Source organism: Canis aureus, chromosome 25 (genome assembly GCF_053574225.1).
Source record: "Canis aureus isolate CA01 chromosome 25, VMU_Caureus_v.1.0, whole genome shotgun sequence".
NCBI classification, from domain to species: Eukaryota; Metazoa; Chordata; class Mammalia; order Carnivora; family Canidae; genus Canis; species Canis aureus.
Genome location: NC_135635.1, coordinates 5,971,644 through 5,986,321, shown reverse-complemented (window position 1 = coordinate 5,986,321; position 14,678 = coordinate 5,971,644). Strand labels below are relative to the sequence as shown.

General features: G+C 43.4%; 1 protein-coding gene and 1 pseudogene across 1 annotated transcript; both read left to right on the top strand.

Moving 5' to 3' along the window:
* The window catches only part of LOC144297570 (26S proteasome regulatory subunit 4-like), a 52,006-nt pseudogene that overhangs the window by 28,060 nt on the left and 9,268 nt on the right, over nucleotides 1-14,678 (top strand).
* LOC144297696 (olfactory receptor 8S1-like) lies at nucleotides 3,228-4,232 on the top strand. The gene has a single exon (XM_077871892.1). It carries the CDS (start codon nucleotides 3,228-3,230, stop codon nucleotides 4,230-4,232), a length of 1,005 nt encoding a protein of 334 aa, XP_077728018.1.

The window sequence follows — 14,678 nt, the reverse complement described above, 5'->3', positions numbered from 1 at the left end:
TTCCAAAGACAGCTTTAAGCAGCCAGTATGCAAGTAAGTTTTCCACACGCCAAACACTCTCTCTTAACGGAAACTGGCTGTCAAAGGCTTCCTCTGTGGGCAAGATTTTGTGATCATAGCTCCAGCAGAGTTGTTCTCAACTTTGGGCTTCATCCTTAAGTCTGAAAAATAAATCTGTGATTTGCTATATTAGCAGCTCCATTGGAGAAGATGCTGATCTTAGTTAACCTCCTGAAAGCCACAAAATCATATACATACCCGATATCCTGCCATATAGCTTTGCAAGAGAAATTGATCAAATATCCAGGTGTCCGATGAATGTGAAGTGTCCCAGGTGGCAAAATAATGACGCAGGTGTTCATCGAAGACACTGCTGAAATCCCCTCCTTTAACAACTCCCAACCCTCCATCACCAGTCTCCCTACTTTCCCTCAATCCTCTCTTGCTCATGATCTATGTTCTGCATCTGGCATTGGTCTGGTATAGCTCAGGATTAAATGAAGCCAATATCTTCCCTTCAGAAGGGTGACTGCAAGTGTTTTATTTTAAAGCTTAATAAACCCAGGATGTAAATACTAAGAATAGTCCCTGTTCACTAAAGAAATCCCAGACATCAAAATGAAGTATTGTTCAAAATTGGTAATGGGGAGGAAGATTCCATTCTGTGAGCCACCTGAAAATCACATGAGAGAAGGAACTGGTGTCTTTGTTTATACATAATACAACCTACATCAGGACAGAAAAGGATTCTACACAACTACTACAGTGTTCTTCAGATGACAACTTGAACCCCCTGTGGGTACTGTAGCCCGGTACCCTTTGTGAGTGTCAGTGGAAGAAAGGAAGTGATTTTCAAGGTAGACATATCCATAAATATTTTGAAATACATGAGTCTTTGAAAAGAATGGCTTCCATTTATCATATCATTTTGTGTGGATTGCATAGATTCACCCAGAGTTTGCTCTCAGCAGTATCTGCAATTTTATCCATGCAGGATTCTCAAAAGTAACTTCTCCAACCAGTTATGCTTCACCATCACTGGAACAAAGCTAATATCCTGCAGGCACATAAGAGTGAACATCTCACTATCTGTCCTGGCACACAGGTAACCTAGACTCAGGGCTAAGATGGACTGAGGTGGGACTAGTGGATTTGTTAATTGAATCAGAAGTTAGGCTTTCCTTAATATAACTTAGCACCTAGTCATACATTGCTATCAAAGCCCAAAGGGTCAGAAGCAGGGTTCGCTGGGTCAGTGTGATAAATAGTTCTATAAGGACAGAAGCCTACTGTGGGATCAGACTGTGGATTGACAGACAAAAAAGAATACTGATCAGTTAGCTTTAAATGTCCAAGTGAGGAAGGAATCTTCTCATAGGACAGTGACTCCCTACATAGTCCAAGAAGTTAGGGGTCAAAATGAATCTTAGTATCCTCATTTACCTAAATGGCTCACCATCTACTCCTCCTGGTTACACAGCTGAAATCTGGAGAAAGGGATCCAAAAAAACTTTGTTTAAAAGAAAATTTGCATCTGACCCTAGAGGGGGGCCATAGAGGAATAACATGTCCACAATAAGAACACAAGCATACTCTTGCAATGCTGGCCACAGAGCCCTTGGATTCTATCAGTATGAGAGCAGGGGAGAGAGGATAGCAGCAGCATGACCTGATGAGCTCTGTGCTTATGATAACAACCTTGAATTTGAGCAGCTTGGCCTCCAATCTTTGTGAGTGGGGTGTCAGGCAACAGTGGAAGACAGCCATGTCTACCGTGTGCCTCCAGGCGCCAGTGCTGTGGGGCCCATGGAGGAAGGGATGAGATTGTGCTGAGCATGGTCAAGAGGTCTCTGAGGAACACAGGAGATGCCTCAATTGGACAGAGATTGGAGAGGTAATCAGAAGCTAATGAGTGGGACAGAGCCCGAGATATGCTGGTTTGTGACTGCTTGTTGAATTGTGGCCTTGTTCTCATGGAGCTCACATCAGGGGTGGGGGGGGAACCCAGATAGGTGTCCCCCATGAGCCAGACACAGAATCAGACCATCACATAAGGCACCTGAGAGCAGATGGCCCCGAGATTTGAACAGAGAGCTGGGAGTTCAAGGAGGGTGAAGTGTGTCAGGCTATAAGGAATTGAGCAGGGCTATAGGTGACATTGGAAGGCCCATGAGAGTCTGCATCTCTGGAATTAAGAGGAGAACATATAGAGGAGAAGGTGAGCAAATACACAGAAACAAACAGACTTTTCTGGTATCAAAAGCAGCCATAATGGCCAAAAGTTTAAGGGCAGATGAGGAAGAATTTAAAGGTCCAGGTAAGAAAAGTGTTCCTCATGATGTGGACTAAGCCTAGAAATTGCATTGTAATTAGAAAAATAATGGCGTTTATTTCCTTCTTCCTCTACTTACTGTAACATGACGTTGCAAATATCCCTTAATATGAGACTTCTCACAGGTAAAATGGGGATAAACTTCCTTATCCGGAGGCTAATAATTCCTTCTCCAATCTTATGGAACTACTTTGAAACAATTGAGATGGTCATTGAGAAGTGTATTTAATAGAGTTTTATTTTACTTAAATGCTTGTTATGAAGTAGAGAGCAGTGACACATTATGACTTCCATGGCCCCAGGTACTTTTGCCTTCATAGACCCCTTTCCATAAAAATTATTATAATATATACTATTGAAGCAGTTTTAAAAATGGATACAATCCAGACTGTACTATGTTCACTTTTTCTTCTGATGTTAAAAGAAATGTATTTTTTTCATCGGCCATGTAAGATAGGCACCTACTTTGCCTAATGGATGGCAACTCTGGTAAGGGGACATTAATGATTGAAAAAAAATTATCATTCAGAATTTGAAGAGAAAGGTTTAGAAGATCCCTGCAGATACATGCTAGAATTTTTAGGTTTCTAAATGCTAGAATATTGCAATAGAATCTTAATGCAGGGATGTGGAGGTGAACCAGCAAGACTCATTTTTCCAGGTAAATCCCTATGGAAGAAGAAGAAGATTCTCTGAACTGTGCAAACACTGTGAACCAGATCAGTTATAACCAAACAAGATAAAAATTCTTCCCGATAGACAGTGAGGGCAGCCTTGAGATGTCCGCACAGAGTATAGGGAAGCAGGGAAGCATGTATGGTAAGAGGAGTGATGACGTGAAGGAGAGGGATCTCATCGCTATTTCTCTATTACTCCAGGGAAACCCCCTCCACAAATGGCCTGGAGGAACCACAGCACCATCACGGAGTTCATTCTCCTTGGGCTGTCCGACGACCCCTACATTGAAGCTCTGCTCTTTGTGTTCTTCCTGGGGATCTACCTCCTGACTGTGATGGGGAACCTGATGATGCTGCTGGTGATCAGGGCTGATTCCCGCCTCCACACTCCCATGTACTTCTTCCTGAGTAACCTGTCCTTCCTAGACCTCTGCTTCTCTTCTGTCACTGTGCCCAAGCTCCTGAAGGACCTTCTGTCTGAGAAGAGAACCATCTCAGTGGAGGGCTGCCTCACCCAGGTGTTCTTTGTGTTTATCACACCAGGGACCGAAGCCTTTCTGCTCTCAGTGATGGCCTATGACCGCTATGCTGCCATCTGCCACCCACTGCTCTATGGCCAGGTGATGAGCACCCAGTTCTGTGTGAAGCTGGTGTTGATCTCATGGGGTCTGGCCTGTCTCAATGCATTTATCATTGTGCTCTTGGCTATTAACCTGGACTTCTGTGAGGCCCAAACCATACAGCACTACACCTGCGAACTGCCCTCCCTCTTCCCTCTCTCTTGCTCAGATATTTCCATCAATGTTGACATCTTGATCTGCTCCACCTTACTGCATGGCCTTGGGACCTTCCTCCCAATCTTCTTCTCCTATGCCCGTATCGTCTCCACCATCCTGAGCATCAGCTCCACCTCAGGCAGAAGCAAGACTTTCTCCACCTGCTCCTCCCACCTCATTGCAGTGACCCTATTTTTTGGCTCAGGTTTGATTCGCTACCTTATGCCCACAACTGGTTCCTCCCTGGATTTGCTCCTGTCCTTGCAGTACAGTGCTGTAACACCCTTGCTGAATCCCCTCATCTACAGCCTAAAGAATAAAGAGGTGAAGGCAGCTGTGAGAAGGACACTGGGAAAATATCTCTTAAGTAGTGACAGACACATGGTTACAAAGACTGGGTTCCTTTGCATTTCTTTTTTTGTTCCCACCTTCTCCCACACACAGTGACACACTATTTGGAAGAAAGATTCCTGAGTTTGTTCAAATATAGCTTGACTATTACTCCAAGCTGATAGTTCTTGACTAGGGCTCCTTATTGGAAAGTCTGTGCTCCATTGGTTGGAAGGGAATGCGGAGGCAATTTTCCACAAAACATTTGGATAAGACACCAAAATAATTAGGTTGAAAAGATTCGATGATCATTTCAGGTGATTCAGCATCTGATGAGGTGTTGCACAAAGAACTAAAAACGAGGGAGACATTATTAAACAAAAGTTAACATTTGGGGCAGCCCCGGTGGCACAGCGGTTTGACACCGCCTGCAGCCCAGGGTGTGGTCCTGGAGACCCTGGATCGAGTCCCACGTCGGGCTCTCTGCATGGAGCCTGCTTCTCCTCCTGCCTGTGTCTCTGCTTCTCATTCTCTCTCTGTGCCTCTATGAATAAATAAATAAAATCTTTAAAAAAAAAAGTTAACATTTGCAAATCCCAACTTCTAGTATGTTTTTAAATAAAGCATTGGTAAATAGAAAAAATCCTATGTCAACAAAACAATCCAAACTTTATGTTGATGTGTTAAAAACCATAGGATACCTAGGAATAAACCTAACCAAAGAAGTAAAGGATCCGTACTCTGAAAACTATTGAACACTTATGAAAGAAATTGAAGAGGACACAAAGAAATGGAAAAACATTCCATGCTCTTGGATTAGAAGAACAAATATTGTCAAAATGTCCGTACTACTGAAAACAATCTACACATTTAATGCAATCCCTATCCAAACACTCCTAGCATATCTCACAGAGGTAGAACAAGCAATCCTAAAATTTTTATGGAACTAGATAAGACTGCACATAGCCAAAGCAATCTTGAAAAAGAAAAGCAAAGCTGGCCGCATCACAATTCTAGACATCAAGCTATATTTCAAAGCTGTAGTCATAAGACAGTTGGTACTGGTACAAAAACAGACACATAGGCCAATGGAGCAGAATAAAACCCATTAATGGACCTACAACTATATGGTCAACCAATCTTCAATAAAGAACGGTGAATATCCAATGGGGAAAAAGACAGTGTCTTCAACCAATGGTGTTGGGAAAACTGGACAGTAACATGCAGAAGAATGAAACTGCACCACTTTCCTACATCATACACAAATTCAAAAGTGATGAAAGACTTAAGCATGAGACAGGAAACCATCAAAATCCTAGAAGAAAACACAGGCAGCAACCTCTCTGACCTCGGCCACAGCAACTTCTTGCTAGACATGTCTCCAGAGGCAAGGGAAACAAAAGCAAAAATGAACTATTGGGACGTCATCAAGATAAAAAGCTTCAGCACAGCAAGGGAAACAATCAACAAACTAAAAGGCAACCTTCACAATGGGAGAAAATATTTGCAATGACCTATATCTGATAAATTAGTATCCAAAATCTATAATGAACTTGTCAAACTCAATACCAAAAAAACGAATAATCCAGTTAAGAAATGAGCAGAGGACATGAACAGATCTTTTCCAAAGTAAACATTCAGATAGCTAAAAGACACATGGAAAGTTGTTCAACATCACTCATCATCAGGGCAACACAAGTCAAAAATCACAGTGAGATATGTCCTCACATCTGTCAGAATGGCTAAAATTAACACAGGAAACAACAGGTGTTGGCAAGGAGGGGAGAAAGGAGAACCTTCTTGCACTGTTGGTGGGTATATAAACTGGTACAGCCAACTGGAAAACAGTATGGAAGTTCCTCTGAAAGTTAAGAATGGGGCAGCTGGGTGGCACAGTCAGTTGAGCATCTGACTCTTCAGTTTGGCTCAGGTCCTGATCTCAGGGTCTTGAGATGAATGAAGATCCACTTCAGATTCCCCACTCACCTGTAGTCTGCTTGGGATGCCCCCCCCCTCTCTCTCTCTCAAATAAATAAACATTTTCCAAAACAAAAGTTAAAAATAAAACTACCCTACACTCTAGCAATTGCACTACCAGGTATTTACACAAACAATACACAATATTGATTTAAAGGGACACACTCATCCTGATGTCTATAGCAGCAGCATCAATATATGCCAAATTATAGAAAGAGGCCAAAAGGCAATTGACTGATGAATGGATAAAGAAGATACTATTCAGCCATCTAAAAGAATTTCAAGGAGTATAAATTACATTAAGAAAGGCCGACTATTGGGGGCGGGGCAAGTTGGCGGAAAAGTAGGGTCCCCAAGTTACCTGTCCCCACCACTTACATAGATAATTTTCAAATCATTCTGAAAACCTACGAATGCGGCCTGAGTTTTAAAGAGAACAGCTGGAATGCTACAGAGAGACGAGTTCATGCTTCTAACATGGAAGGAAGTCGGAAAAAATAAAAAAGAATCCAGTGTGGGAAGGCCCCCCACGAGGAGCCAGGCTAAGGGGGACAATGGGAGCCTCCAGGGCAGGAAGGCTCAATCCTGGAGAAGAAGGAGCTTTACCAATCTTCCCAACGGAAAGGCGCCTGCAGGGAGCTCGAGCAGGATCCCAGGAGGGGCGGGGATGCCCTCAGGCTCCCGGGGGCACTAACAGAGGACCTGATCCCCAGGGGAGAGTGCGCCACACCACGCTGCCAAGCTCCCTAAAGGGCTGCAGTGTGTGCCAGCAGGCCCAGGAACAGCTCGGGCAGCGGCTCCGGGCAGAGGAGGCTGCGCGCCCTGGGAGCGTGATTCCAGCAGTGCAGGCCCCGGAACCCAAGGTTCCAGTAGATTCAGCCCAGAATCCTGCACTCCCCTTAGGACAGGTGGAGGCCAGGAGGACACAGAACATCAAGGACGCTCCTGCCACCGAGCACCCTTGAGCTGTGCAGGTCAGTGCCCCCGCCCGGGAGCATCCTGGCCAGTGTGGACTGGGAGCTGTGGTAGTTCCCATGGGAGCTGACTCCAGGGCTGGAGAGCTGGCCACCGCCACTGTTGTTCCTCCTGGTGTCACCTTGTGCCTGGGAGGGAGCAGGGCTGCCAGGGAGCAGGGGCCTCACGGGGTAAACAACCCCCACTGAGCCCAGCACCTGGCGGGGGACGGGCATCTCCTCCAGGTGCACACACCTGAGAATCAGCACAGCAGGCCCCTCCCCCAGAAGACAAACTGGAAGGACAGGGGAAGAGCAAGTTCTTGACCGAGCAACGCTGGAAAGCTCCAGGGAAGTCAAGGGACTTACAATATGTAGAATCAGAGGATACCCTTCCTTTTTTTTGTTTGTTTGTTTTTCTCTCTTTTTTTTTCATCCTTTTTCCATTACAACTCGTTTTTAGCCACTCTGCATGAAGCAAAATGACTAGAAAGAAGAACTCACCATAAAAGAAAGAATCAGAAACAGTCCTCTCTCCCACAGAGTTACAGAATTTGGATTACAATTGAATGTCAGAAAGCCAATTCAGAAGCACAATTATAAATCTACTGATAGCTCTGAAAAAAGCATAAAAGATTCAAGAGACTTCATGACTGCAGAATTTAGATCTAATCAGGCCAATATTAAAAATCAATTAATGGAGATGCAATCCAAACTAGATGTCCTAATGATGAGGGTTAATGAGGTAGAAGAAAGAGGAAGTGACATAGAAGACAAGTTGATGGCAAGGAAGGAAGCTGAGGAAAAAGAAAAACAATTAAAAGATCATGAGGAAAGGTTAAGGGAAATAAATGACAGCCTCAGAAGGAAAAATCTACATTTAATTGGGGTTCCAGAGGGCGCTGAAAGGGACAGAGGACCAGAAAGTGTATTTGAACAAATCATAGCTGAGAACTTCCCTAACTTGAGGAGGGAAATAGGCATTCAGATCCAGGAGATAGAGAGATTCCCCCTGAAATCAATAAAAACCATTCAACACCCCAACATTTAATAGTGAAACTTGCAAATTCCAAAGATAAAGATAAAATCCTTAAAGCAGCAAGAGACAAGAGATCTGTAACTTATATGGGGAGAAATATTAGATTAACAACAGCCCTCTCCACAGAGACCTGGCAGGGCAGAAAGGGCTGGCAGGATATATTCAGGGTCCTAAATGAGAAGAACATGCAGCCAAGAATATTTTATCCAGCAAGGCTTTCATTCAGAATAGAAGGAGAGATAAATAGCTTGCAAGATAGGCAGACACTGAAAGAATATGTGACCACCAAACCAGCTCTGCAAGAAATATTAAGAGGATTCTGTAAAAGAAAGAGGAAGCCCAAAGAAATAATCCACAAAACAGGGACTGAGTAGGTATTACAACGACACTAAATTCATATCTTTCAATAGTTACTCTGAGTGTGAATGGGCTAAATGATTCTATCACAAGATGCACGGTTTTGGACTGTATAAAAAAGCAAGACCCATCTATTTGCTGTCTACAAGAGACTCATTTTAGACCTAAGGACACCTCCAGCATGAAAATGAAAGGTTGCAGAATCATTTACCATTCAAATGGTCCTCAAAAGAAACCTGGAGTAGCCATCCTCATATCAGGTAAATTAAAGTTTATCCCAAACACTGTAGTAACAATGAAAAGGGACACTATATCACACTTAAAGGGTCTATCCAACAAGAAGAACTAACAATCATGAATATTTATGCTCCTAATGTGGGAGCTGCCAAGTATATCAATCAATTAATAACCAAAGTAAAGACATACTTAGATAATAATACACTTACACTGGGAAACTTCAACACGGTGCTTTCTGTAAATGACAGATCTTCTAAGTACAACATCTCCAAAGAAACAAGAGCTTTAAATGATACACTGGACCAGATGGATTTCACAGATATTTACAGAACTTTACATTCAAACACAACTGAATACACATTCTTCTCAAGTGCACATGGAACTTTCTCCAGAATAGACCACATACTAGGGCACAAATCAGGTCTTAACTGATACCAAAATACTGGGATTGTCCCCTGCATATTTTCAGACCACAATGCTTTGAAACTAGAATGCAATCACAAGAAGAAATTTGGAAGAAATTCAAATTTGGATTGGAGGTTAAAGACCACCCTGCTAAAAGATGAAGTGGTCAACCAGGAAATTAGAGAAAAATTAAAAAGATTCATGGAAACTAATGAAAATGAAGATACAACTGGTCAAAATCTTTGGATACAGCAAAAGCAGTCCTGAACGGGAAATACATCGCAATACAAGCACCCCTAAAAAACTGGAAAGAACTCAAATACACATACTAACCTTACACCTACAGGAACTGGAGAAAGAACAGCAAATAAAACCTACACCCAGCAGAAGAAGAGAGTTAATAAAGATTCGAACAGAACTCTGTGAAATAGAGACCAGAAGAACTGTGGAACAGATCAACAAAACCAGGAGTTGGTTCTTTGAAAGAATTAATAGATAGATAAATCATTAGCCAGCCTTATGAAAAAAAAGACTCAAATTAATAAAATCATGAATGAAATAAAAGAGATCACCACCAATACCAAGGAAATACAAACGATTTTAAAAACATATTATGAACAACTATACGCCAATAAATTAGGCAATCTAGAAGAAATGGATGCATTTCTGGAAAACCACAAACTACCAAAACTGGAACAGGAAGAAACAGAAAACCTGAACAGGCCAATAACCAGGGAGGAAATTGAAGCAGTCATCAAAAACCTCCCAAGACACCAGAGTCCAGGGCCAGATGGCTTCCCTGGGGAATTCTATCAAACGTTTAAAAAAGAAACCATACCGATTCTACTAAAGCTGTTCGGAAAGATAGAAAGAGATGGAGTACTTCCAAACTCGTTCTATGAGGCCAGCATCACCTTAATTCCAAAACCAGACAAAGACCCCACCAAAAAGGAGAATTACAGACCAATATCCCTGATGAACATGGATGCAAAAATTCTCAACAAGATACTAGCCAATAGGATACAACAGTACATTAGGATTATTCACCATGATCAAGTGGGATTTATCCCCGGAATGCAAGTCTGGTTCAACACTCATAAAGCAATCGATGTGATAGATCATACAAGCAAGAGAAAAAACAAGAACCATATGATCCTCTCAATAGAGGCAGAGAAAGCATTTGACAAATCCATCCATTCATTCCTGATCAAAACTCTTCAGAGTGGAGGGATAGAGGGAACATTCCTCAGCATCTTAAAATCCATCTATGAAAAGCCCACAGCAAATATCATTCTCAATGTGGAAACACTGGGAGCCTTTCCCGTAAGATCAGGAACACAACAGGGATGACCACTCACCACTGCTATTCAACATGCCCTATGACCCAGCAATTGCAGTGCTGGGGATTTACCCCAAAGATACTGATGCAGTGAAACAGCAGGACACCTGCATCCCAATGTTCACCGCAGCAGTGTCCATAATAGCCAAACTCTGGAAGGAGCCTCAGTGTCCATCAAAAGCTGAATGAATAAAGAAGATGTGGCCTAAGTGGGAGGAGGGGCAAGATGGCAGAAGAGTAGGGTCCCCAAATCACCTGTCCCCACCAAATTACCTAGATAACCTTCAAATCATCCTGAAAATCTACGAATTCAGCCTGGGATTTAAAGAGAGACCAGCTGGAATGCTACAGTGAGAAGAGTTCGCGCTTCTATCAAGGTAGGAAGACGGTGAAAAAGAAATGAAGAAACAAAAGGCCTCCAAGGGGGAGGGGCCCCGCGAGGAGCCGGGCTGAGGCCGGGGCGAGTGTCCCCAGGACAGGAGAGCCCCGTCCCGGAGAAGCAGGAGCTGCACCGACCTTCCCGGGCGGAAAGGGGCTCGCAGGGAGGTAGAGCAGGACCCAGGAGGGCGGGGATGCCCTCGGGCTCCCGGGGACACTAACCGGCACCTGCGCCCCGGGAGAGTGCGCCGAGCTCCCTAAGGGCTGCAGCGCGCACGGCGGGACCCGGAGCAGCTCGGAGGGGCTCGGGCGGCGGCTCCGTGGAGGGGGCTGCAGGGCGGGAGCGCGAATCCACCAGCGTAGGCCCCGGAGCACAGGGCGCCGGGACACAGCCCAGGATCCGGCCTCCCCCGGGACAGGCAGAGGCCGGGAGGGCCCAGGACAGCGAGGACGCTCCTGCCCCGAGCTGAGCAGATCAGCGGCCCCGCCCCGGAGCCTCCAGGCCCTGCAGACAGAGAGCTCCGGAGTTACTGTGGGGGCTGACTCCAGGGCTCCAGAGCTGGCCCCGGCACTGGGGTTGTTCCGCCTGGGGCTTCACGGGGTAAACAGCCCCCACTGAGCCCTGCACCAGGCAGGGGCACAGCAGCTCCCCCAACTGCTAACACCTGAAAATCAGCACAACAGGCCCCTCCCCCAGAAGACCAGCTAGACGGACAAGTTCCAGGGGAAGTCAAGGGACTTAAAGTACACAGAATCAGAAGATACTCCCCCGTGTTTTTTCTTTTTTTATTTCTGATTGATTCCCCTACCCTTTTTCTTCCCCTTTCTTTCTTTTTCTTTCTCTTTTTCTTCTCCTTTTTCCTTTTTTCTTCCTTTTTTCTTTTTCTCTTTTCTTTCCTTCTTTCTCTCCTCTCTTTTGCTCCTTTTCCCAATACAACTTTTTTTTGGCCTCTCTACACTGAGCAAAATGACTAGAAGGAAAACCTCACCTCAAAAGAAAGAATCAGAAACAGTCCCCTCTCCCACAGAGTTACAAAATTTGAATTACAATTCAATGTCAGAAAGCCAATTCAGAAGCACTATTATACAGCTGCTGGTGGCTCTGGAAAAAAGCATAAAGGACTCAAGAGACTTCATGACTGCAGAATTTAGATCCAATCAGGCAGAAATTAAAAATCAATTGAATGAGATGCAATCCAAACTAGAAGTCCTAACGACGAGGGTTAACGAGGTGGAAGAACGAGTGAGTGACATAGAAGACAAGTTGATGGCAAAGAGGGAAACTGAGGAAAAAAGAGACAAACAATTAAAAGACCATGAAGATAGATTAAGGGAAATAAACGACAGCCTGAGGAAGAAAAACCTACGTTTAATTGGGGTTCCCGAGGGCGCCGAAAGGGACAGAGGGCCAGAATATGTATTTGAACAAATCCTAGCCGAAAACTTTCCTAATCTGGGAAGGGAAACAGGCATTCAGATCCAGGAAATAGAGAGATCCCCCCCTATAATCAATAAAAACCGTTCAACACCTCGACATTTAATAGTGAAGCTTGCAAATTCCAAAGATAAAGAGAAGATCCTTAAAGCAGCAAGAGACAAGAAATCCCTGACTTTTATGGGGAGGAGTATTAGGGTAACAGCAGACCTCTCCACAGAGACCTGGCAGGCCAGAAAGAGAAAGGGCTGGCAGGATATATTCAGGGTCCTAAATGAGAAGAACATGCAACCAAGAATACTTTATCCAGCAAGGCTCTCATTCAAAATGGAAGGAGAGATAAAGAGCTTCCAAGACAGGCAGGAACTGAAAGAATATGTGATCTCCAAACCAGCTCTACAAGAAATTTTAAGGGGGACTCTTAAAATTCCCCTTTAAGAAGAAGTTCAGTGGAACAATGCACAAAAACAAGGACTGAATAGATATCACGATGACACTAAACTCATATCTGTCAATAGTAACTCTGAACGTGAACGGGCTTAATGACCCCATCAAAAGGCGCAGAGTTTCAGACTGGATAAAAAAACAGGACCCATCTATTTGCTGTCTACAAGAGACTCATTTTAGACAGAAGGACACCTACAGCCTGAAAGTAAAAGGTTGGAGAACCATTTACCATTCAAATGGTCCTCAAAAGAAAGCAGGGGTAGCCATCCTTATATCAGATAAACTAAAATTTACCTCGATAACTGTAGTGAGAGATGAAGAGGGACACTATATCATACTTAAAGGATCTATCCAACAAGAGGACTTAATCCTCAATATATATGCCCCGAATGTGGGAGCTCCCAAATATTCAAATCAATTAATAACCAAAGTGAAGAAATACTTAGATAATAATACACTTATACTTGGTGACTTCAATCTAGCTCTTTCTACCCTCAATAGGTCTTCTAAGCACAACAACTCCAAAGAAACAAGAGCTTTAAATGATACACTGGACCAGATGGATTTCACAGATATCTACAGAACTTTACATCCAAACTCAACTGAATACACTTTCTTCTCAAGTGCACATGGAACTTTCTCCAGAATAGACCACATAGTGGATCACAAATCGGGTCTGAACCGATACCAAAAGATTGGGATCGTCCCCTGCATATTCTCAGACCATAATGCCTTGAAATTAGAACTAAATCACAACAAGAAGTTTGGAAGGACCTCAAACACGTGGAGGTTAAGGACCATCCTGCTAAAAGATGAAAGGGTCAACCAGGAAATTAAGGAAGAATTAAAAAGATTCATGGAAACTAATGAGAATGAGGATACAACCGTTCAAAATCTTTGGGATGCAGCAAAGCAGTCCTGAGGGGGAAATACATCGCAATACAAGCATCCATTCAAAAACTGGGAAGAACTCAAATACAAAAGCTAACCTTACACATAAAGGAGCTAGAGAAAAAACAGAGATGGACCCTACACCCAGCAGAAGAAGAGAGTTCATTAAGATTCGAGCAGAACTCAATGAAATCGAGACCAGAAGAACTGAGGAACAGATCAACAAAACCAGGAGTTGGTTCTTTGAAAGAATTATAAGATAGATAAACCATTAGCCAGCCTTATTAAAAAGAAGAGAGAGAAGACTCAAATTAATAAAATCATGAATGAGAAAGGAGAGATCACTACCAACACCAAGGAAATACAAACGATTTTAAAAACATATTATGAACAGCTATACGCCAATAAATTAGGCAATCTAGAAGAAATTGATGCAATTCTGGAAAACCACAAACTACCAAAACCGGAGCAGGAAGAAATAGAAAACCTTAACAGGCCAATAACCAGGGAGGAAATTGAAGCAGTCATCAAAAACCTCCCAAGACACAAGAGTCCAGGGCCAGATGGCTTCCCTGGGGAATTCTATCAAACGTTTAAAAAAGAAACCATACCGATTCTAGCAAAGCTGTTTGGAAAGATAGAAAGAGATGGAGTACTTCCAAATTCATTCTATAAGGGATCCCTGGGTGGCTCAGTGGTTTGACGCCTGCCTTTGGCCCAGGGTGCAATACTGGAGTCCCGGAATCAAGTCCTACATCGGGCTCCCGGCATGGAGCCTGCTTCTCTCTCTGCCTGTGTCTCTGCCTCTGTGTGTGTGTGTGTGTGTGTGTGTGTGTCTATCATAAATAAATAAAAATCTTTAAAAAAAAATTTGTTCTATGAGGCCAGCATCACCTTAATTCCAAAACCAGACAAAGACCCAACCAAAAAGGAGAATTACAGACCAATATCCCTGATGAACATGGATGCAAAAATTCTCAACAAGATACTAGCCAATAGGATACAACAATACATTAAGAAAATTATTCACTATGACCAAGTAGGATTTATCCCCGGGACACAAGGCTGGTTCAACACTCTTAAAACAATCAATGTGATCCATCAT

Coding starts and splice junctions, on each gene's coding strand:
- LOC144297696 (XM_077871892.1), top strand. CDS start 3,228: ATGGCCTGGAGGAACCACAGCACCATCACGGAGTTCATTCTCCTTGGG.